General features: G+C 41.4%; 1 protein-coding gene across 7 annotated transcripts in view; it reads right to left on the bottom strand.

Annotated features, from left to right (window-relative positions):
- Positions 1-24795, bottom strand: part of TGFBR3 (transforming growth factor beta receptor 3) — a 178446-nt gene that overhangs the window by 62329 nt on the left and 91322 nt on the right. For 5 of the 7 annotated variants that reach the window (XM_073357091.2, XM_073357089.2, XM_073357088.2 and 2 more), the window contains 2 exons: positions 22871-22897; positions 4890-5027 (listed from right to left, as the gene is read on the bottom strand). In XM_073357091.2, coding sequence (XP_073213192.1) covers positions 4890-5027; positions 22871-22897 — 165 coding nt within the window. The remainder of the gene's footprint in view (positions 1-4889; positions 5028-22870; positions 22898-24795) is intronic. The other 2 variants (XM_073357090.2, XM_073357093.2) reach the window with 1 other exon arrangement.

Below are 24795 nucleotides of genomic sequence, written 5' to 3'. Positions count from 1 at the left end.
ATGTCTCCTGGGTGCTGGCAGACGCGGTACTGCATTGCTACACAGCAGCAGCAACCCATTGTCTTGTGGCAGCAGACGGTGCAATAGGACTGGTAGCCGTCATCGTCATGTCCGAGGTGCTCCTGGTCACGTGTGTGAGGTCTATCAGGAGTGCCTTGGCAGACATGGGCGTAGGGACTAAATTTGGAGTGACTTGATCAAGTCATTCTCTTTAGTCCTGCAGTCAGTCCTATTGAACCATCTTATGGTGAGCAGGCAGGTGATACAGATTGCTAGCAGTCCTATTGCATCATCTTCTGCCAGGCAGGCAAGAGAGGAGGATGGCTAGCAGTCCTATTGTACCATCTTCTGCCGAGCAGCCATGAGATGTGGATGGCATGCAGTCCTTCTGCACCGTCTACTGCTAGCCAAAGATGTAAAAGATAGATGGAGTGTATCAAAACAAGGAATAGACCCAGATTTGTTTTGTACTCAAATGCAAACACTTCCCCCCCACCCCGTCCCCCGTTTAGGGGACTCATTCCTCTAGGTCACACTGCAATCACTCACAGAGAAGGTGCAGCGAGGTAAATCTAGCCATGTATCAATCAGAGGCCAGACTAACCTCCTTGTTCCTATAAGAACAATAACTTAGGTGCATCATTTCTTATTGGAACCCTCCGTGAAGTCCTGCCTGAAATACTCCTTGATGTAAAGCCACCTCCTTTGATGATTTTAGCTCCCTGTAAGCCAACCCTGTAAGCCGTGTCGTCAGTCGCCCCTCCCTGCGTCAGAGCAACGGCAGACAATCGTGCATCTGAGTTGAGAGTGCTGTCCAGAGCAGTCACAATGGAGCACTCTGGGATAGCTCTCAGAGGCCAATACCGTCGAATTGTGTCTACAGTACCCCAAATTCGACCCGGCAAGGCCGATTTAAGCGCTAATCCACTTGTCGGGGTGGAATAAGGAAATCAATTTTAAGAGCCCTTTAAGTTGAAATAAAGGGCTTCATCGTGTGGACAGGTGCAGGTTTACATCGATTTAAAGCTGCTAAATTCGACCTAAAGTCCCAGTGTAGACCAGGGCTTAGAAGCATTACCTCACTTCAACTCACATTGTATAAAAGATTATGTTAAAGCAAACTGAAGTTAACAATGTAAGAGGCATGGCTCAAGTGCATAGCACTCTAAAGAGGATGCAGTATACCCTACTTCAAATGTAAATCATAGTAGATCTTTTGTTGTTTAGTAGTTTTCTACAGGATTTTAGTAATATTTTGGTCCACTGTTTGGCTTAACTGATAAACAGGAACTTCTTGTAAAGAAATGGCTAAACTGTGAGCCACTCACATTATATTTATGAATAGACACTTTACCCAAGTCACTTTTCCCTGAATTAAACTATGTGTATAACAAGGTAAAAAAAAAAAAGTATTTTAATTTTTTTCTATGTGCACCAAACCATTCAGAAATGCTTTTTACATTTTTCTACCTTAAAGTATCTTGCAGGAAGATTTCTAGATACTTATGCTTCTTAATTACATTTAAAATTATACTAAAACAATGGATTCTTTTCATAGTTCAAATTTCCTCCCAAAACAGAGTCAGGCATGATACAAAATCCCAACTCTAAGCATATTGTTAGAAAGTTCAGATTCAAATACTGGCCCTTGTCTGTGTAATGGGCTACAATGGATTGAATTCTCCTGAATTCTGGGAAAGTCCTGATCTGATCTTTGTAGCCTGAGCCCATCTCCATTCCAAAGTGGTTCTATCTTAAAACGGCAACTCTGTGCTGTCTTCTGTTACATTCCTTGAACAAATTAGTTCCAATGAAAAACTGAATACAATATTCCACAGACAGGAGGCAGCACTATACAATGGTCAGAGCACCACAGTGGTAACAAAGAGAAAGAGGTCTGATCCTGGCTGTTGCACTGACTCACAACATAACCTTGGATGAGTCATTTACCTTCACTGTGCCTTACTTTCCCCATCTGTAAATTGGGGCTAATAAAGCTGATAACCTTTGTATAGTGCGTGCAAAGGACTACGTTATGTGCTATTACTATTATCATCCTCTGTAGTACAGGGGCCTTTTAACTAAAGTGTTTAGCTTGGGTGCTAGGTTTTAGTCAGTTCAAGTCCATAAACTAGCCAGCTGAACATCTTTTCATGTCTTCATTTTCCTTACTGGTTGGGGATTAATCTCTAAAGAAACTGCAGATTGCATTAAAACACAATTGGGGTAAAAAAAGTATATCTATTTGTTTTGTGAAATGCTTGAAAGAAAAGCTAGAAAGTCAGCAATTACCCCAGGGAAATGCTTCCATAGAGACAGACACAATAGTTATGATACTGCAGCAGAATGTGTGACTTACATTTCTGCTTTGAACATATAATTTGTGGAAATAAAATAAGGAATTTATTTAAATTTGAAACCTGCTAGGAAAGAACACATTAGTAATTAAGATTCAGAATAATCTGTTTTCCACCTTGACCAAAAGTTCAAGAGAAGTGAACAACAGAGATAAAGCTGAAGTGGTGCATGGATAAGTCAAAATATTTTAACACAAAGAGGGCCAGGTAACATATCCTTCATTCTACACCTAACGGAACCTTGAGCTAGAACTGTGTCAAACTTTGCTAGATGTTGTGGCAAGAAGGAAGGGTGCCTTTCACTCCCTAGGTTAGAAATATTGTGTATGTCTGTTCCATGGTTCACTTTGAAATAAGGATCACCCAAAGTGCTTCCAAACCCTGCAGGCCAGAGAGGGAAGAGTGGAAGCCTCTAGGGTATGTATGTCTTCACTGCAGATTTAGCCTGGATGATGAGCACTGGGGTTAGCCTAGCCACCCTATGAAGCCATAACCCAAGTTACTGTGTCTTCACTGGTGCTGCGCTCCCCCATATGTGGCACTTGGACTTCTGAGGAGCACAGTCTGTGGTTCTGTGTGCCGCTGTAAGCTGAGCTGCTCTGATTCTTTCCCAGTGAATTGTGCGCGAACTTGACTGTCCTTCTTGGCACAGAGAGAGAATTGTGGAAAGGTACTGGAGGACTGACAGAACTCCAGTGATTTAGTCTACATCCTCACTGCAAAGTGGTTGGGTTCCCAGCCCAAGTGAAAGAGAACCCAACCTCTACCTCACACCCTGAGTCAGGGCATCTAGACCAGGTTTAAAGCATCACTAAACTGAGGTGAGAGGTTTTTGTATGTGGACAGGCAGGGAGTTAGGTATAATATCTGGGTAAGAACCCAGGCTAACTGCAGTGAAGACATGCCTGAACAGTGAAGGGAGAGGAAGAGAATGAAATGCTGGGTTGGGAGGCACTGCAGGTCGCGAACTGCAGCAGGTCGTGCTGAGTCAGTGCTATGGCACCCTTTGGATGCAGCACTCTATTAAAAAACAAAACAAAACAACCCCAAACCTCTATTCCTCATGGTTATGGAGAACACCTTACACATGGGAAGCAGGCATAAACCGATGCAGTGATTCCTAACTGCATCTACAGAGCACCTGCTATTCATCCCAGTGACTAAATTAGTGCAGATGCTTAGTGATGATCCTTTAAATGTCAACACTGGTAACTAATTTGCTGCCGTCCCACATGTGAATATGGAAAGGGAGGGTCATGCTCTGCACAGCCTACTGTTAGTAAAGTCTTTTTTGGTGCCATGAAGTGGACATTCTTTGAGAACATTGTCCAGGATGGGCTGGGTCGAAATGGAGACAATGGGTTGCTACTTTACATGCTATTTTGAGTGTATCTGAAATTAGCCATAAAGATGCACAGGATAGAGCTCAATCCTGCTCCTACTGAAGCTAATCTGAATTTTGACAAACTTAACTAGAAGCAGGATCAGGTCCTTCAAAGTTTAAAACATTAAGGGCTCAACCCCCCCCCCTCTTCTCTTCAACAGGGCTTGAGGAAAATAGCAGCCCTTGCATTCCACTGAATACTAGGGTTACTGGAGTCTACCACCGCAGCTGGCCAGCTGCAGGGGCAGTACACAGTGCATCCTCTTCACTTTGCACTCCTGGTGGCATTTTACCTGAGGCACAATGACTCCAGAAGCTCTCACTGGGCAGTGCACCACTGTACTGTCCACCATTGCCAGCTGTGCCTTAAAAGCAAAATTAAGCCCCAGATGGATATCCTGCAGCTATAAATAATAATGTTTACTTCTGAGATTATGATTGAAAATAGTAAAGCTGCAATTCTAATAGAGAAGACTCATCCTTAGACATTATGTCATATGCTAAAAATCTAATCCAAACCACCAGTCTGTTTCACTACAAATAGGAAACTTGAATGTCCTGGCAAACTGAAAGAACATGATTTACAAACAGAAGGTAGCATTTGGAGCTTGCCATATAAGCAGTGCTCCAGCCTTTTGAGAAACACTAATGGCTTCATTTTAGATTTCGTTTGGTCCTTCCTAGCAGTGCAACAAAACCTCATGTAAGAAATAAACTTTGCATTGTACACACGAGAAGCTCAGCTTATACGTATTTGTATTTTGGTGACAGACCACACAGTTAGCAGCTACTTGTAAGATTTCCTATTGCTCTGATGTTTTTAGCATTATAGTGCATTCAAGACTTCTAATCAGGACAGGTGATATGTCCTAGGCTACACAACTTCTCAAACTAGAAGTACTGCTAGAGTTAATAATCACACAATAGGTAGATTCCACAAAACCAGTTATTTTTTTAAAATTCACATAACAAGTAACTGGGCACTTTCCCAAACTGCTTTCCCATGCCACCTAATTGCTCCCCAGAGTCTCACACTGAAACTTGATCTTCTGTTAAGTTTTTTAAAGATACGCTTAAAATCCTTCAAAATGAATACTATTCACTCCACGTGCTGTGTTACAGAGCAGCAGGGGACTTGGTATACTTACGAAGAAAAATCTTCGGACTCCAGATGCCAATCTTTCTGTTTTTAGCTTCCAGGTCAGGGGCTGAGGAGAGTTCAGTAGGAACACCACAGGCTTATGGTGGATGTGCACTGAGGAAATGGGATTCAAATGTAACGTGACCTGCAGAGCAACAGAAAAAGATGTGACTATTTCCCTCTAACTGTTCAAAACAAAATGAAAGATAAAACTCTGATTGAGTAACAGGTCATCTTTACATACATTAAAGTTTCTAGAATTCAGACCTTCTGACCCAGGACTGATGGATTAGCCCTTCCCAAACTGTCAGTCTGTGCTGACATTTATGTTCTGAAGATGCTGCAAAAGTATTTAAGAAAACCTTGGCAAAAGCTGATCAAAAATAGTGTGGGCAGAAGGTCAAACCACTAAAGCTGAGGGTTAGAGAACACAGAGATAAACCAAAAGAACTGCAACCTGCATGGGGAGCTCAGATTTCTGATCTCTAAATGAAAGGCTGCAGAGGTTGTCTAGCAAGAGGCCTGAACCTGCTGATACTGATGGGACTGAAATCACACCTGGAAAATACAAAAAACAACCACCACCAAACAAAAACAAAGCACACACACAAGAGGAACAACAAGTCCAGTAACACAAGAAGATAGCATTATACCAGCCCTGACTTTCCTAGAGAAGGGATTCCAGCAGAAATCTAGGCCTACAAAGGAATACATAAGAAAATTAGTAGAATTTCTGAAATGGCCATGTGGAAAAAGGTATGATAAACAGGACTTTACAGTACAAAATAATGGGCTTTATAACCAAGCCCCTGTATTTCCTTAGACCTGCAGGGAACAAAGGAACAGAAAGAATCATCTGTGATCAACAGGCTAGGAACAAAGCCAGTGCTCTATTCTTTCTAAGGAGAATATCAACAGCAGTAGGGGATTGCTGCCTCCGTAAAGGTGGTCCCACAAGACAATGAAAGGAAAGTTAGATGACCCACATGGCCACCAACGGGAGGGGAGGTGTTCCACATAAAGATTAATGGGAGTGGAGTGCCTAAGAGACTATTTGTGTGATTCACACTATGAAGAAGTTTGAGACTAGCTAGTATTTGGAATATCACAAAGAGTAATCAAATCAGCTACACTGCTGCAATAAAGGTTCATTGTTTATAATGGCTCTTGGTACAGTCTATCAAACTAAGGTTCTATATAGGTAGGGTTCTCCAGCCAATAGACCATGCTCTACCACTATATCCCACAAGCCTTTGCCACACAGATCACCAGTTGCCTCCTCTTCTCCCCAAGCCAGCAATGTCCACAGGTCACTGATCAATCTGTAGTGCCTTCTGCTTTCTTTAGAGCAACAGGATGTGCTGCAAAGACAGCGAAAGACCTTCTGCCACTAAGGTAGCTGGCTGGGGGAGCACAACATATTAATCTTGCTTGGAGAGTGAAGATATCCACCCAACGACTGAGGAGGAGATGAAATCCTCCCCTTTGATCACGCTCACATTCAAAGGGCAAGATGAGAGTTGCAAGCGTGGCCAGCAACTCAGTCTGCAGGAGACAAAGAAAAGGATAAACCTCGTTGTTGGCATTGAGTGGAGAGCAGCCAAAAGGGGATACCCAGGGAAGAGAACTTTGGAGAATTTGTTATTTTGGGTTAAACCAAACCAAACCACACATAACATAAGAACTGCCATATTGGGTCAGACCAAAGTCCATCTAGCCCAGTATCCTGTCTTCCGACAATGGCCAATGCCAGGTGCCCCAGAGGGAATGAACAGGTAATCATCAAGTGATCCATTCCCTGTCGCCCATTCCCAGCTTCTGGCAAACAAAGGTTAGGGACACCATCCCTGCCCAACCTGGCTAATAGCAATTGATGGACCTATCCATGAACTTATCTAGTTCTTTTTTGAACCCTGTTATAGTTTTGGCCTTCCCAACATCCTCTGGAAAAGAGTTCCACAGGTTGACTGTACATTGTGTGAAGACATACTTCCTTTTGTTTGTTTTAAACTTGCTGCCTATTAATTTCATTTGGTGACCCCTAGTTCTTGTGTTCTGAGAAGGAGCAAATAACACTTCCTTATTTACTTTCTCCACGCCAGTCATGATTTTATGGACCTCAATCATATTCCCCCCCTCAGTCGTCTCTTTTCTAAGCTGACAAGTCCCAGTCTTATTAATCTCTCCTCATACGGAAACCGTTCCATACCCCTAATCATTTTTGTTGGTCTTTTCTGAACCTTTTCCAAGTCCAATATATCTTTTTTGAGATGGGGTTACCACATCTGCACGCAGTATTCAAGATGTGGGCATACCATGGATTTATATAGAGGCAGTATGATATTTTCTGTCTTATTATCTATCCCTTTCTTAATGAATCCCAAGATTCTGTTAGCTTTTTTGACTGCCGCTGTACACTGAGTGGATGTTTTCAGAGAACTATCCACAAAGACTCCAAGATTTCTTTTTTGAGGGGTAACTGCTAATTTAGACCCCATTATTTTATATGTATAGTTGGAATTACGTTTTCCAATGTGCATTACTTTGCATTTATCAATCATTAGTGATTTATCTGGACCTTTGGGCACAGGGGGAGAAAGAGGAGAAGAGTATCATTTACACGAAGAAGGAGAGAGAAGAAAGTTATATTTACTACTGGAAAGTGTATGCACCTGCCATCTCACACCCATGTCAGCAGCATATGTGGCTGCGTAGGGCACCCGAAAATTTGGGGCACCCCTGGGTCCTAATGTCTTCCCTCCCGCCTCTTCCTATACCTGTTCTGACCCTTCCTGTAGGCTCCCACCTCAGCTGGCTGCTGCAGCCTGGTGAGTCTTCCTCAGGAGGGGATCAGATACTTAAAAGTGAAAAAGCCTTCCAGTCTGCCAGACTTATTAGCACAACATTGAAACTGTTAAAGAGCCATTCAAGTGGTAATGAAGCCATTTAATAGGCATTTGTCAGTTTCTGAATTTACTGACAAAAACAGTTGTGCATTATGGTAATATTTACTCAGAACATGTTAGTTAAACATTAAAATTTAGCATTTAAATTTAAATTTGATTTAGCATTAAACATGCTTTAAAAATATTCCATTAGTGTGTTGCTGAAGATTATAAAATCATATCTCTAAAAAATCCTTGCATAGATTTTTAGATGCACAATCTGAATATTCATCTTTAGCCTTAAATGCTTGGATCTTCAGAAATATATTTTTTTAAATAAATCCTTCAAAAGACCACCCTTATCTAAAATACACATGCTGGCGTCGGACATAGGGGCACCAGTTTAATAATACTGCATAGGGCCCCATAAATCCTAAGGATGGCCCTGGCTGGAGCAGGGGGTTGGTGTGCGGGATGGGGTAAGGGCTCCGGCTGAGGGTGCAGGCTCTGGGGTAAGGCCAGGGATGAGGGGTTTGGGGGTGTAGGAGGGGCTCCGGGTTGGGGCCGAGGGGTTTGGAGTGCAGGAGGGGGCGTGGGCTCTGAGGTAGGGCAGGGGATGAGGGGTTTGGGGTACAGGAGGGGGCTCTGGCCTGGGGCTGAGGTGTATAGGGTGCAGGAAGGGGCTGGGACAGGAGGTTGGTGTGTGGGATGCAGGCTCCAGGAGGGAATTTGAGTACAGGAGGGGGCTCAGGGCTGGGGCAGGGAGTTGGGGTGCAGGCTTTGGGAGGAAGTTAGCGTGTGGGAAGGAGGTTCTGACCTGGGGCTGCGGATTGGGGAATGGGCGGGGATATGGGGTGTGGGCTCCAGGCCATGCTTACCTTAGGCAGCTCCTGGGAGTGGCTAGCAGATCCCTCTGGCTCTGAGGCAGAGGGGCCGGGGGCTCTGTGTGCTGCCCGCACCCACAGGTGCTGCTGCAGTTCCCAGCCAATGGGAGCGCTCAGAGTGGGGGCAGCGTGCGGTGACCCCGTGGCCACCCCTGAGCCTAGGAGCCAAACACGCTGGCTGCTTCTGGGAGCCACGCAGAGCCAGGGCACGCAGGGAGTCTGCCTTAGCCCCGCTGCACCACTGACCAGACTTTTAGGGCACGTCTTCACTGGCAACATTAAAGCGCTCTCCCAGCACTCTAAAAAAACCCCACCTCCCTGAGGGGTGTGGCTCCCAGCGCTGGTGCACTGTCTACACTGGCACTTTATGGCGCTGAAACTTGCTGCACTCAGGGGGGTGTTTTTTCACACCCCCAAGCGAGAAAGTTGCAGCACTGTAAATTGCCAGTGTAGACAAGCCCTTAGTGGCCCAGTCAACGGTGTTCCTTTTTGACTGGGCATTCTGGTCAAAACCCGGATGCCTGGGAACCCTATTCTTGATGCCGTTTCCACCCATTAATGACAGCTGATTCTTTCTGGACCCTGTTGACTCTAATATACCCCTTTCCTACCAAGTAAGGTAATAAATCATAATTATAAGTCCTCCATGACTTTTTAAAAAATTAAGAGAATACCTCAAAAAACCCTCTATATAGAAAAATTAAGAAACAGGTACTTGAATGCCCGTGATTAGAAAATAATATTAATTTATTAGCCCACATTGTCCTGGTTTTTTTTTACAAGAAGTATTCCCAGCTGATTTTAATAGGGAATTTCTATTTAGAACTCATAACACAATATACACTGTTGAATGCAAAATACTTGATTGTTGAATGTCTTTCTACTGCAGAGAATTAGTAAGAATTCTTACTATTTAGAACCTCTGGGGTTTGCTGTTTTGTTTTTTAAACCACAGAAGTCAAGTCTATGACAAAAGAAGCATTTGTCAAGTTTTACTAATAGACCCAGCAAATTCCATCTCTGCAGCACCTGGTACAGGTCCAATGGGTAATAAGAAAATGAAGCTACATCATTATCTATATTTAAACTGATCTCAAACAACTGTGTTCAAAACTAATAACTAGAGTCCACATAATGAAGTACAAAGTTTGACTCCATCTTAGACTTTCTGAAGATTTTTGCTTGTCAGCAAAGTTGTGAGAGACAAAGAAAAAAAAAAAAAAAAAAACCATATTGCTGAAGCTGGAAAGTCAGAGGGATTACCCTAACTGGATGTGCCATAAGAATTCTTGGTTGTTATTCCAGTAGGTTTTGGCTATTTTACTCTTTAGTTTTTTTTAATCATCATTGCTGAATCTGGCTTTTCCCCACAGGCTTCAGCACATGGGCCCACCTGCCATATAGACACAACACTGCCCTCTTTGCAACCGTCTTGTGGCTCCTAGCTGGGCTGAGGGGATGGGGAGGAGTTAAACTATATGTCAGTCTTCCCACATTCCCAAAAGAAAAGTGCACGCTGGTCCTTGGGAAAAGTCACAGAAAGTTACAATTGAAAAGGAATTTTTCACAAGTAAAATCTGTCTTTTTGTGAAAATTCTCTAACGAAACACAAAACCAGCACAATTTTGCATTGTTATCCTCTCCAAACAAAAACAAACAAAACAAAACTTATCTGAAACGTAGGCCTGGAAGCCTCTTAGACCCAGACTCAATGGAAATAACGTGCAAAAAAATGCACACACTTTTCTAGAAGACTCTGTCATGATGTTCCACCAGAGTGGATAGAATCCTCAGTCCCAGCTGTTTCTTAGAAGCAGAGCCATCCGGACTCCACACTCTCCATCTCATTACTCCTCAGGTCCCACCTAAGTCAGTGAGTCTCCATTAGCCCCTTATCCCCCACCTCCATTCCTGTCATTTGCTATTTTTTTGCTAATGGGTCTGTCAGATTTTAAAACCTGAACTAATAATCTAAATACAAGTACAATGCGATTTCTACAATATATTTAATTTAGGTCTTGATCCAGAGTCAGGTTAGTTTCCTCCTATTTTTCTTTTGAGGCACACTGAGCAAAGAACTTCTCCACTTGCCTCTCTTCTGTAACGCTGTTGACATCACCATCTTCCCCATCCCTCTGGCCTGCAGTGTGGCAGCCATTTTTGATCATGTCACTCCCCTTTTCAAATCCTTCCACTGGCTCCCAAAGTGCTACTGCATCAAGTGTAAGCTATGTCAGCACATTCAAATCTCTGTGTAAAACTCTGCCCCTCTCTGCTTATCCGACCTTGACAAGCTTCTTGCCACCTTGGTTCTGCCAACTGTTCCCAGCCTCTTCTGCTTGTCCATCAGCTTCTTGCACAACTGCCTCCTTGACAATGTTCCTTATGTATGGTACCACCTCCCTGAGGGCATTCGCATACATCTAAGTCCCTCTTCACAAACCACGTCTGCCATGCTGCTCACAATGAATCTAGCATACATGAATAAAAAGAACCCTATTTGTTGTTCCCCTTCTCCTAACCTCTGAGTGCCTGTCTATCTGTTCTTCGACTGTGAGCTCCTCAAAGCAGGGACTTCCCCCTCTTCAATGTCTGGACAGTGACTAGCATACTGTAAGTACTACATAAACAAATTAATAAAAGAGTATTTGACCATTTCAAACCAGTAAGCCAGGGTGTATTTAAAGAAAATGTTAGCAGAAGAGACAAGTTAAATAGAAAGTTTTTCCTTCTTGTTCTCTTTTTGTATTTTCCTCAGACTGAATGCTTATTATTATTAAATATTTATATTATGTAGTGCCAAGAGGCCCCAATAAGAATCGCAGCCCTACCATGTTAGGCTCTGTACAAACAGCTATGAAGACATAGTGTCAAAAATTGGCTCCACTGAAGTTCACAGTGGAAGACCCAGGGGGCCAGAATTTCACCCATGATTTACCTGAAAGCAGTAGGGAAGTTACTGTATTTTATATGATGCCTTATGAAGCGATACTCCCCCATCCATCCTTCTAATTTAATTTATATATGTTACATTTTTATTCCGTTCAGCATCATAATATCTTAGCCAACAACTATTAAGCAGTCATCCTCCATTTTAGATGGCGCTTGTAATTCTATCTGAGCACTTAACTCAGAGAATATCAACATAAAATAAAAAGTGAATAATTAAATGTGGCAAAGAGCTATTAGGTCATCTAGTTCATCTACCAGCCAGCTACAACATAGTTTATATTGCTTTATCCAGCCTCCTTTTAAAATGCCCTAAATGATGGAGCTCTCACCATTTCCCTTGGAATTACTATTAGCATTTTATGCATTAGTAATACGCACATGTCCCAGTATCCTCCCTTGATGAAGGTTTCACTTAGATTATTGATGTATCACAGTTAACATTTTCATAAACATTCATTTAACATTTCTGGGCATGCTTTTAAACAACAGTCCTTTCAGTTAAGCTTAAGTCCCAGAAGCTTTGTATGTCAAAATAGTTCTGTTCTTCCAGAATCTGTCTGCCTATCTCTTCGCCTCCTTTGGGTCACACTCACTCACTCCCCCAAGTAACTCATTCATAGACAAAATTTAACTTTAGGGCTATTCCAAAATGCATATACTCAAAATGATGGCAAATTCATTAAAAAAATCATTCTTCCGTTGGCAATTGTTTCAACAACAAAATATATAGTTGCAGGTGGGAAATGATACATACAAAAGGTCTAGTTGTCAGGTCAGTTAGAAAAATCATTTAATATATGCTGTAAAAGGCTTTAAAACTATTAAACGAGTTCAAAAACATAACATGTTTTATAGGGGACACAGCTATCAAACTAAAGCAAGTATTACCTAGCAAACAATATTTGTGTGGGTGATTATGCATGTAACCACTGTCTATACAGTTTGTAAAAAGCTCTTTTAAGGCTTATATCTAACATACATAGTATCTACAAGGTTAAGACAGCTGCAAAGGTTTCTGTTTCCCTGGAGATGATAGTTTCATGGAAGGCTGAATATCACCACAGCAACCAAACTACAAAAACAGTCCATGGGTTCCTGCCCCATTACTCTGGTAAAGCAATTTGTACTACGTGAAAGGCTAGAGCACAAATGTTGAAAAATGATCAAAGTAAACACCGCTGTTAAAGTACCATTTGTTTTGCTGACTTCAAGGCATCAAGTCACAGATTCAGTTTTGTTAAGAAAGATGAAAGTCAAGTGCCAGGAATTTGTAAAGTTGAATTAACTACTCTAGTGTGAAGGTCTTGCAATAAATTCATAGCACATTTTCCAAAACAACCGTTACAAATTTGTGCTAATAGACCAGGGCAAAAATATGCTATTATATCAAGTTACACTGCCCATACTAAGACAGCTGTTCAGTAAAGCAGAAGAGAAAAAGGAGATTTAACCCCAAGAGCATACACCACACTACATCACGCCATTTCTTCAAGTCACAAAAACTGAACAAGACGCACTGAAGGAGAACTTAGGTGAACGTAATTACTCAGCTGCAAGTATAAAATTGACCCTTTTTCCTCTGACCAAATACAAATTGGATCTAAATTGCATTTAGAATAGATATATGGAAGCATACCGCTTTTCTTCAGTTCTGTCTATAAATACTTTAAAACCTGTTGAGTCAATATTCATAATTAATCATTATCCATAGGTTACAAGTTATTTTGATAATACATACTAATGAACAGAATTAGTGTGATGAGAAGATCAGCCTATCTTAACATTCCACTAAGTCCTACTATCCAATATAAGAGATTCAGAAATTCTACAGGAATTCATTTGATGAAACATAATGCTAATGCACTGGCTACAGTGGAGTTCCACCCAGGATGAATTTCATCTATGAGTAAAATCATGATTTTAAAAACAAGGGATGTAGGATTATGTCATTTCTAGAGAAGTATTTGCTTTTTCAGTTGTTTGGGTTTTTTGTCCACAGGAGACAAGTTACCTTAATTTTCCTCCAGAAATAAAGAGAAAATATTCTTCAGGCAGGGACTGTAAATCCAAAATGGCAGCCACATATTTTACTCAGATTTTCGTCTTATTTTTGTAAGGTTTACTTTACTCTCTTTAAAAGATTTTGGGTGTTACAAATATGAAATTAATAGGTTGCAATTTACAGTTTTAGGGAACCAACAGCTTTTGAGAAACTGAGTGTGCCAACCTTTCAAAGACAGGAAAAGTTGAGTTCTGCACATGGTAATTACACTCATAGTATGTATCTGCACACATAAAACAAACAATTGCATGTGCAAGTATCCATCTGCATATAAAATCCCATTCCACAGTTTCTGGTTTTCAAGGGTACTTACTTCTTCTTACAAATGCAACTTAAGCACTAATTTTTCAAAATTTGGCCCAGAAAGGGAGACAGGAGCATGTCTGTGTACATGCAAGTCTGTAACAGAGATGACTCAATAAAACATATATACCTGCACCCTAAGAGAAATTCTGCCTAGAAACGTTACATATTTTGAAGAGTTTTGTGATCAACTTTGAGAAAGAAAATACTGATTAACAAAAGCTTTTGTTAAAACTTCCATAATGAAGCAAAAGGAATATTTGTCAAGATCTTCCTGCTTTCTCACTTGAAACCGTCATCTAAAATACATTCTTCAGCTAGTGTGGAGAAGCATCAAGTGGTTTTTATTTTCATTTTACCACTGGTTTCTGATACAGTTAAAAACTTTAAGTAGGAAATCAATATGCACATAATGTTATACTCATTCTTCTGAAACTCAGCTGTGTCCTTTACTTGGAATCGGAGGTGGTACTAGACACCCCAAAGCATCACACAGCTGACAGCCATGCTGTTACAGTGAAATCTTAAGTTAACAAAACTAGCAGTAGTCACTTGAATAGAGTAAATGTCATTAGCAAAGCCCTGATGTTCCCTTCCAGACCCTACAGAAAGAGGCTCAGATTGACCAAACAGCAGCTTTCAGCTCGTTTCACCCCTAGCATAATCCCACTGAAACTATGGGAGTTAAGCCAGGGATTACTTTGATCCCAACATGTTTTACCTAAGAAAAACGAATACTATCGCATAACTTGCTGACCATTACAACCTACCACCCTGACAGGAGAACCAGGTTTCTTCAAAAAGGAGGTGAGAGCACAGCAGCTTCAGAGTCAGCAAGGGCTACACGGCTAGAATGCAGGGCCCAATGCATTTGTTTCCTTTGCCCTTGCACACTTCCCATTAGGAGACAGCCAGGAACCAGCAGCCTATAGAAGTCTGTTTTTATTTATTATTATTATTATTATTATTAATTTGTCCTGTAATAGTGCCTAGAGGCCAAGACCTCACTGTATTAGACACTGTACAAATTTAAAGAGACAGTCCCTTTCCCAAAGAGCTTAGAAATCAAGGAGTCCAAATCCTATTCTTTTAATATTTGTTACAAACTATTTAAAATATCTTGAGAGTATCCCTATAATATAGTGTGTATTATGAACAATTCAGAGTGGAAACCCTGGCCACTTTGAAGTGAATCACAAACCTCCCATTTACTTCAACGGGTCCAGGATTTTACCCCGGTTTCAGTACTATAGGCTCTGTGAAGCAAAGCAATGTATTGAAATACAAATACAATCTTTAAAGAGGATCTAGGGTCCATTCTGAAAACCAGACATAAAAGCTGACCTGATCCAACCTCTGTTAACACAGCAGTTTTACTTGTGAATCTCAAGGCCCGCTAAAGTATTGTGCATAAAATGAAAGCTTGAGAGTTTACAGAATATCAAAATATAATCTGCAGCCCCTCTCTTTCGCCCCTCCTCCCCTGCAAGCCACCTTTAGAGTCTGTTATATCTCTAGAACAGAGGTCCTCAAAATGGGGGGCAGGTCCCCCGAGGAGAGCACAAAATGTATTCTAGGGGGCACAGGCACCAACTCTGTGGGTGCTCTGGGGCTGGAGCACCCACGGGAAAAAATTGGTGGGTGCTCTGCACCCACCAGCAACTCCCCGCCCCCCCACTCCAGCTCCGCCTCTGCCTCCTCCCCGGAGCATGCCACAGCGTCCTGCTTTTCCCCCCTCCCTCCTAGCGCTTGCACCGTGAAACAGCTGTTTCATGCAGCAAGCGCTGGGAGGGAGGGGGAGAAGCAGGACGCGGCGCGCTTGGGGAAGAGGCGGGGCTGGGGTGGGGATCTGGGGAGGGGTCCAAGAGGGGCAGGGAGGGGGTGGAGTCTGGGCAGGACCAAGGGCAGGGTCCGGGGAGCGCGAGCACCCACCAGCGCCAAGGAAAGCAAGCAGCTTTAGGGAAGAAAAAAAAAAACTTATTGTGTACATTTTGCCCACAGCAATGAACAACTAGCAAAACTGATTCCTCTGGACAAGTCAGGTCCTCAGATGACGCTGTGCATTTTGATGGATTTCTGTTAAGCTTGCATAGCATTATACAAAGTTGTTGCCCTCTATATGTTAATCTGTTTGTTACGACATGGTGTACACATTTAATAGTAAGCATGGACCACAATCACAGTTTCACTTTTGCTCTTATTACAATGGATAGTTGGCTCATTCATGCAACGGAAAACCCCCCAACTCAAATGAAAAATAAAGAACTTGAAACTGATTCAAGTGAAGCACCACCGCCGCATATCCATATATGTACTTGTGTGGCGGAGGGAGAGGGAGGAGGTAAATTACCACAGACACAAAGAAGGGGAGTGCAATCAAATAAGTTTGAGAACCACTGCTCTAGAACTAAAACACTAAAGGTCAAATTCAGATCTGGTGTAAGAGGATGCAATTCCAGTAAACTTGCATCCTCTTACGCTGGGTCTCCATTCAGACACACCAGCCAGCAGAGCAAAAAAAGTGAACTGCTAGCAGCAGTTCAGTACTGGATCATGGAAAAATAGGTTTGGATATAGTAAGAAACACACTATTATAGATGTAGTAAGTACAACATGTACTATATTAGAACTATTCTTCAGCACCTGGCAACAGCACTATGTACAACTAATTTTTAACAGATGTTTTAGTGTAGCAGAAAGACTTTCTCCTAAATAGTTTTAAAGTAACACAACAATATTGATAGGCTCTTACTGGAGGTAAAGTAGTTCAAATGCAACTTCAAAGGGCACCACAGTTAGCAGAAGTGTGTCAGAAAGTTCCCCACACAAACTGGAATTAGGAAGCGTTCTCCATTTTACTTTATTACAACTATTATCATTTCTGGACAGGACTTGTTCATATAGCATTTACTTTAGACAAAGACTGCTAAATCATTTCTCTTACTCCAAAGCATCTTTTTAAACTACAGCTGCCAACTTCTTCAGATTACATTAAATGTAAATAATTTACACAAATATATAGAGAGAGATAATATACACATTAAAAGAAAGGCCTTTCAAAGTGCTTCTTATACACGTTACCTATTGTCCCATTGGTAGGACAATTACTAAGGGGTTCTCTACACTAGAAAGTTGTACCACTTTAACTGTGCAAGTATAGCTAGTGATACCACCCTTCCACACCCAAGTGTGGACACACAATTATGCTAGTATTAAGGTGCTCTATATATAGTATAGATATTCTTTTACAGAAAGGAACAACTATAGGGATTATAAGGGCTTATCTATACTTGAAAGGCTACAGTGGCATAAGCAGCTGCGACACTGCAGCGTCTACACATGCTGACATGAGGAGTTCTACCATCGGTGTAGGTAATCCACCTCCCCGAGAGATGGTAGCCAGGTCGATGGAAAAATTCTTTCATTGGCCTAGCACTATCTACACCAGGAGTTAGGTCGACTTCACTATGTCACTCAGGGTGCTGAGCATTTTTCACATCCCTGAGCAATGCAGCTGAGTCGATCTAACTGTTTAGGGTAGACCAGGCTTTATACCAGTCACCTTTATACCAGTCTACCTTCATTCACACTAGGACTTTAACCATTTTAATTATTTTGGTAAAAAGATCAAACCCCTAATCAAAACAAGTATGCTGGTAAATCTTGTAAGTGTAGACCAGGCATTCGTGTCTGTGCTGCTCAGCTGCCCATGTTAACTTCCCCTATCTATTTGCTACCAAGTCCAACTTATCCTGGACATATGAAATTGTAGTTTCAATTTGTTCTTAATAATCAAAAACATTAGTAAGGCTCAAGATGCCTCAGGGAAGCAGAGGCAACTAGGATCATCAGAGCTCAGTTACGGGCAAGTTCAATAGGCAAATACTGAACCAGCAAAAAGACTTCAGAGAGACAGTGATGAAGAAGCCCCCCCGAGGAGACTACCATCTAGGTGCAGTGATCTTCCTTTATGTTTTTGCGTGTTTGGGGTTTTTAATTTAAAAAGAATAATTTTCACAAAATCCAGGAAAAGTTTTATGTAGAATTCAAATTTTTGCCCAGCTCCAGCAAATCTAAACTTTAGCCAACATTCTCTCCTCCTTTTATTTATCCTTAATATCAAGAGCAGGCTGCATATTTTAACAAAATGAATAGCTTATCACAAAAAGAAAAGGAGTACTTGTGGCACCTTAGAGAATAACCAATTTATTTGAGCATAAGCTTTCGTGAGCTACAACTCACTTCATCGGATGCATACTGTGGCAAGTGTAGAAGATCTTTTTATATACACACAAAGCATGAAAAAATACCTCCTCCCACCCCACTCTCCTGCTGGTAATAGCTTATCGAAAGCACAATGTGTTTGATAATCTCCTTACAATGTGTATGATAATCAAGTTGGGCCATTTGCAGCACAAATCCAGGTTCTCTCACAACCCCTCCCCCCCCTCCCCCCACAAACCCACTCTCCTGCTGGTAATAGCTTATCTAAAGTGACCACTCTCCTTACAATGTGTATGATAATCAAGGTGGGCCATTTCCAGCACAAATCCAGGGTTTAACAAGAACGTGGGGGGGGGGGGGGGGGGCAGGCGGAAACATGGGGAAATAGGTTACCTTGCATAATGACTTAGCCATTCCCAGTCTCTATTCAAGCCTAAGTTAATTGTATCCAATTTGCAAATGAATTCCAATTCAACAGTTTCTCGCTGGAGTCTGGATTTGAAGTTTTTTTGTTGTAATATAGCAACTCTCATGTTATTACCAGCAGGAGAGTGGGTTTGTGTGTATGTGTGGGGCGGGGCGGGGCGGGGGGGTTGTGAGAAAACCTGGATTTGTGCTGCAAATGGCCCAACTTGATTATCATACACATTGTAAGGAGAGTGATCACTTTAGATAAGCTATTACCAGCAGGAGAGTGGGGTGGGAGGAGGTATTTTTTCATGCTTTGTGTGTATATAAAAAGATCTTCTACACTTTCCACAGTATGCATCCGATGAAGTGAGTTGTTGCTCACGAAAGCTTATGCTCAAATAAATTGGTTAGTCTCTAAGGTGTCACAAGTACTCCTTTTCTTTTTGCGAAAACAGACTAACACGGCTGTTACTCTGTAGCCCATCACAGTGCATCTGTGCTCCAAACAGATATACTTTTCTTGGCCTCTAAGTTAACAGTGAACAAAATTTGCTTTCTGTTTTCTTTTTTGCTCTATTTTATTTAATGTAAATACTTTTAGAAAAAGAGTTTAAAAGAACTGGCTACAGCACATAGTGTAGGCAGACTACGTGCAAACTTCCCCATGTAGTTCTGCCAATACAGTTTAATCCTCATCTGCTATCCTAGTTCTGGGCACCTGCTAAGCAGAAGCTGCCAACAGTGTTGAGTCCTGACAAATTATATGATGGTTTTGTAATATGGACAAAAGCCCATGAGGCTGAGACCACCAAACTTATTTCATCTCTGACCTAAACCACATACAAATGTAGGCTCCCAAAGATGAAATGAAACTATCTGTGCCATTTGCCCCTTCATAACACAATTAGGCTTTCAATCAAAAGGACCTAAAACACTGTATTGTCTTAACTCTGCATAGTGGAATAGAGGTCAATACTGTTCACATACGTACAATGCAGCCTAAGGGGAAAGTCATTCTTTTACACATTTCATGGGGAAGTTTCTTGTTTATTTTAAATCTATTTAAAGGCACAGAGCCCAATCCTGCAGCCCTTATTCAAGGCAGTAGTCATAGTGATGTCAATGGGACTACAATTCTACAGGAATTCATTTGATGAAACATAATGCCAATGCACTGGCTACAGCGGAGTTCCACCCAGGATGAATTTGTCAATTAGTCAAAGGGTCTACTCATAAAAGGAATTATTACATTACTAAGGTTGCAAAGTCAAGCACTCAAAAGTTAGGAAACGCCAGAATTCAGGAGGGGGTGAAGGGTGTGGGCTCTGGGCAGCACCTATCTCAGGTAACTCCCGGGAAGCGGCTGGCATGGCCCTCTGGCTCCTAGGCGCAGGGGCAGCCATGGGGGGCTTCTGCACACTGCTTTGGCCCGGAGGTGCCACCCCCACAGCTCCCACTGGCCATGGTTCCCGGCCAATGGGAGCTGTGGAGCCGGCACTCGGGCAGCGCACAGAGCCCCCATGGCCGCCTCTACGTCTAGGAACAGCAGGGGCATCCAAGAGCTGCATGGAGCTCATTAGGGAGCCTGCTAGCCCCACTCCAACTGGACTTTTAATGGCGGGGTCAGCAGTGCTGACCTGCACCACCAGGGTACCTTTTCGACAGGGCATTCTGGTCAAAAACCGGACACCCAGCAACCCTATTCCCCTCCCTTCTCCCCCAGTCTGGTTCTTGTCCCCTTTGCATTGAAGTAAGGTTGCCAGTTCCTCCACAATGACCGAGTACCAGCTGGGGGAGCACTGAGAGCACAGGACAGAGTGTCTCTCTGCTCTCAGTTCCTGTGCCTTGCACAATACCAACCTGCAGCAGCTGGAAGCAGCAATTACAGGAAAAGTCCTACTCAGCCCCTGCAGTCCTGGGCTGGAGCATGCTCAGTGCAGACAGAATCTGCAAGAATTTAGCTACGAAACTCTAATCCATCTCAACTGAGCATGCATGAAGTGAGATTTTTTGAGGTCTATAACTTGGCCAAATTTGTTTCATAAGAACAATAAAAGGCACAGCTCTGTCCCAAAGGCAACCCCCCTACCTAATTTCTCATCCCTGCTCCAAAGCATAGAAGCACTAGACACTAGGCACTAACTTAAACAGTTATACTAATTGGTTTTAACATGGACAAAACAACATATTTTCCCCCAGTCTCATTCTCAGAAACAGCTGAACCATTTGTGCTGAAAGTTTTCAAAACAATTCAGCCTGAGGCAGACACTTTGCATGCATAATTTCAGACTGAATAGTTAAAATTTGATAGTTCTAAGAAACTGAAAGTTTCCAGCAAGCTTAAACATAGAATTTACTACCAGTTTTACCTATAATTCCCACCTCACACAAAAGTTAGGTGCCATAACTTCCCACCCCAAAAGAGTACCACCTATCTGATTCTAACTCAATCCAATACAATTATATCTATTGGGAACATATGGGATTTGGGGAAAATCTATGAAACGAACATCAACTTGATCCCAAAATCCCAGGATTGCAAAATGACTCTAGAATTCCATTCTCTACAGCCACAATTAGGATTTAATTTCCCAAAGTGTGACAATATCATTTCTACGGCTGCATCTTTTCTTTAAAAGATGTCATAAATCAACATAATGTGGCAGATTAATAGATTTGTTTTTGGATGTCTCCACCACACTCCTTATTTAATTACCAGAAGTTGTGGGAATGATAACTTGGGAAAATCCATAGAATTAAAGGCAGTGATGCCATTACAATAATAATAGTGAAGGATGGTCATGTGACTAAGGCACTAGACTAGGGTCAGATGTTGAATGAGGGCCTCTTGCTTCTACTAGACTACAAGCAGCGACTGCTGTGGAAACAGTGCCATTAATGCGCATGCAATTTAGTGACTTCAACTTGCACAAGTAAGATCAGTGCATGCCATGGTTTGTGAAATAAAGGTTATGTGTCGGTTATTATATCTCCTGGAATTTCTGAATTAGCAGACATCAGAGTGTTGCTTATTTGATTCCTATGTTTGTGACAAAGCATGTTGACACAACTAGGGTTTCCTGCACGTGACTGAATTCCTAGGTCTTCAGATCGGAAAGATCTACATCTATCAAAGAAACAGATATTTTTCACAAAAAGAAAAGGAGTACTTGTGGCACCTTAGAGACTAACCAATTTATTTGAGCATGAGCTTTCGTGAGCTACAGCTCACTTCATCAGATGTTTTAGCTCACGAAAGCTCATGCTCAAATAAATTGGTTAGTCTCTAAGGTGCCACAAGTACTCCTTTTCTTTTTGCGAATACAGACTAACACGGCTGTTCCTCTGAAACCAGATATTTTTCAGAACACTTCAGAGAAAACAGCAGCACACAATGGTGCCTATTTAGTAGTGAATGAGATATTACAAGCACTAGAGGAACAATCATGGTCTCACACATGGTGTTTCATAGTCTGCTCTTTAAAGGGAAGGAACTCTTACTTTTAAATAAAAGACTAAAATTTTTACATTTTAGATATGTAAAAACACAGTAGAATTATTAAGGCCTTTCCATTTTTAAAAAATAAAAAAATGACATTTACTGAAAAATCCAATCTTCGTTACCAAGTCTTAACTTCATTCAAATACATGTCTTCCCCAACTTACAAATGTGATCATCTTTTCCCAATGCTACAATCATATCCATGTGGCTTGAGCCTCTCTCTTATGTGGAGTTTCACTGACTACAGTGGGGCTCTGTATTAGCATAAGAGTCCGGTCACACAGATCTCCTATTGCAGGACTGGGGCCTAAGTGAGCAATTTCAGTAAATAAGATGAAGAGACAAGCTTTAGGTAGGGGACGTGTGAGACTGTATTTACATTATTGTGGACATATACTGTATCAGCATGAGGAAAGAGCGGCACGTATGTCTCTGTAACTCACTTTTATGTGGAGTTACAATTGGATGTAGAGGAAACATCTTCATTAATGGGATTCCACGTAACATTATTTAACATAATTCTACTATCAGCACTGGGAAGATCCTCGGCTATCCAGATTATTTTTATTTCAAATATTCAGTGTTTTTTTATTTTCATGATCAAAGTTTTCTTCCAGGTACAAATAAAAAATGGAATTGTTTAAAAGAAACAATAAATATGGGAATTATTTTAGTACTTTCAGGACATGAATTGCATTTGAATAAAACCAAGGAACCAGAGTTACTCAGCTCAGTGAGACGACTTCTGTCGGTAAAGCTACTCACAAGCATAAATGCTTCCAGGATCAGGATCTACAAAACAGAAAAAAGAATATTTCCAGGAACTATGAGAAACTCATAAGTGTCTTAAGTATGGCATCACTGTTGTGAAAATAGTCTTTTGACCTGCATTGTCCGGCTTCTACTTGTTTACAAATTGATTTATAGCACCAAATACCAGCTTAACTTTGAACTACTATTTAATATCCCTGTGTTACTTCCTGTTTACATTATTTGTGTGCATAACCTCAGGTATATTCTGTGTGGCCAACTTTTCCTCCTGTAACTTCCTTCCTGTAACTATCACTTTGAAATACAAATAAATTGTTGTAGGAGGGGAAAGTCGTAGATATCTATTCAGAGAAGAGTACTTTAAAAAAAAAGCAAGTCTCCTGTTCCCTTGAGTTTTTTCATATAATAATAGGTAACAAGGGACTGCTACATATATCCAAGAAAAAAATAAATGCCAAGGCACCCAGAAAACAAAAAGCAGTACAAATAGAGGCCCCCCCCATTTGCTAATGCACCCCTTTTCAAAAAGCGAAGTCCCACTGAAGTCAAAAGTATTAAGCACATGCTTAAGTGCTTTTCTGAATCAGGGTCATAAGCTCTGACCCTGCAATGCAATATGTCCACAATGGGTCAACTTGTCAAGTGGGCCTCTAAATTACATTTACATATTTTGTATGTGCACAACATACATCTGTGCTTTCAAAACAGATCATGTTCAATTGCTTGACTTGAACATGCATATCTGAATTTTGCACATGTAAACAGGTGCTTAAATGAAATCTGTCAATGGAATTGTATAGGCCCCTTTCTTCATTTGACACGATATGTTTCTGTTACTATAAAAAAAGCAAAATTTTCATGAGGATAACAAAGGCCACATGTTAAAGATCTCTAATGGTTAAGCACTCCAGCCTTTAGTAGGAACATAATTACAAAGACCATTGAAAGAAAAGTATGTGGAGGACATATCTACAATGAAAAAAGTCAGGAAGAATAGAAGTCCAATCTGTAAAGCCACAGAATCAAGGTTATTTCCAGCAAGATAATATGTTTGATTATTAGAGTTCTTTCCCATCACTAGGGTTCTGGACCACCACCAAATTCAGCTCTCATTTCTAGCAATGTTAACTGACACTCATGCTCATCACATATGTGATAGATGGACCATGGCCATCAGAAAACATTTCTCATTTTAAACTATAATGGCATGTAAACAGGAAACATGATTACTGTATTCTGGCAGTCTTCTTGGTAGCTGTTAAAGGGACAGTGTCAATTTAAAATCTAGGCAGCTTCCAAAAACAAGTTAAAAGTATTTTCAGGTACTACACCTGATCCTGAGTCCCTGATTAATACCAATCTTGCTGGCTCGAAGAGTCTCTATAGGCAGTAACTCTAAACAGATGATCTCTCATGACCCTGAGAAATGGTGGCTCAAGCACAAAAACTAGAGCCTGAAGAAATAATAAAACCTACCCAACTTGTCTATGATATAAAGGTGCACCTAAAGCTGTAGTGCTGCCATCACTTTCTTAATTACTTTTCCAAAGACAAGGGAATTGAAGACAGGGTGGCAGTCAACATACTCCAGAGTATGTCATGAAGAGACCTTGTGAGGATGGGTCAGTGACGCCAAGAACTGGAACCACAGTTGATTTTCAGAGAACGCAAACCAAATGTATCTGTCTGAAATTGTGTGTGTCTGCATGCATGAGTGGAAAAGAAGGAAAAGACATCTTTCTACCATACATGCCTTTAAAAAATTAAATAAAAATTCTAAAAATAAATACCTTTTAGGGTCTGTGCCTCAGTGCCAGAAGCCCAGTTCTTGTAAGAACCCTACAATAACAAATCAGTATCTGTGTACACACAGTACAAGTAGGGTGACCAGATAGCAAGTGTGAAAAATCAGGACAGGG

Source organism: Lepidochelys kempii, chromosome 8, assembly GCF_965140285.1.
Source record: "Lepidochelys kempii isolate rLepKem1 chromosome 8, rLepKem1.hap1, whole genome shotgun sequence".
Classification (NCBI taxonomy): Eukaryota; Metazoa; Chordata; order Testudines; family Cheloniidae; genus Lepidochelys; species Lepidochelys kempii.
This window is presented reverse-complemented; position numbering and strand designations above follow the sequence as displayed.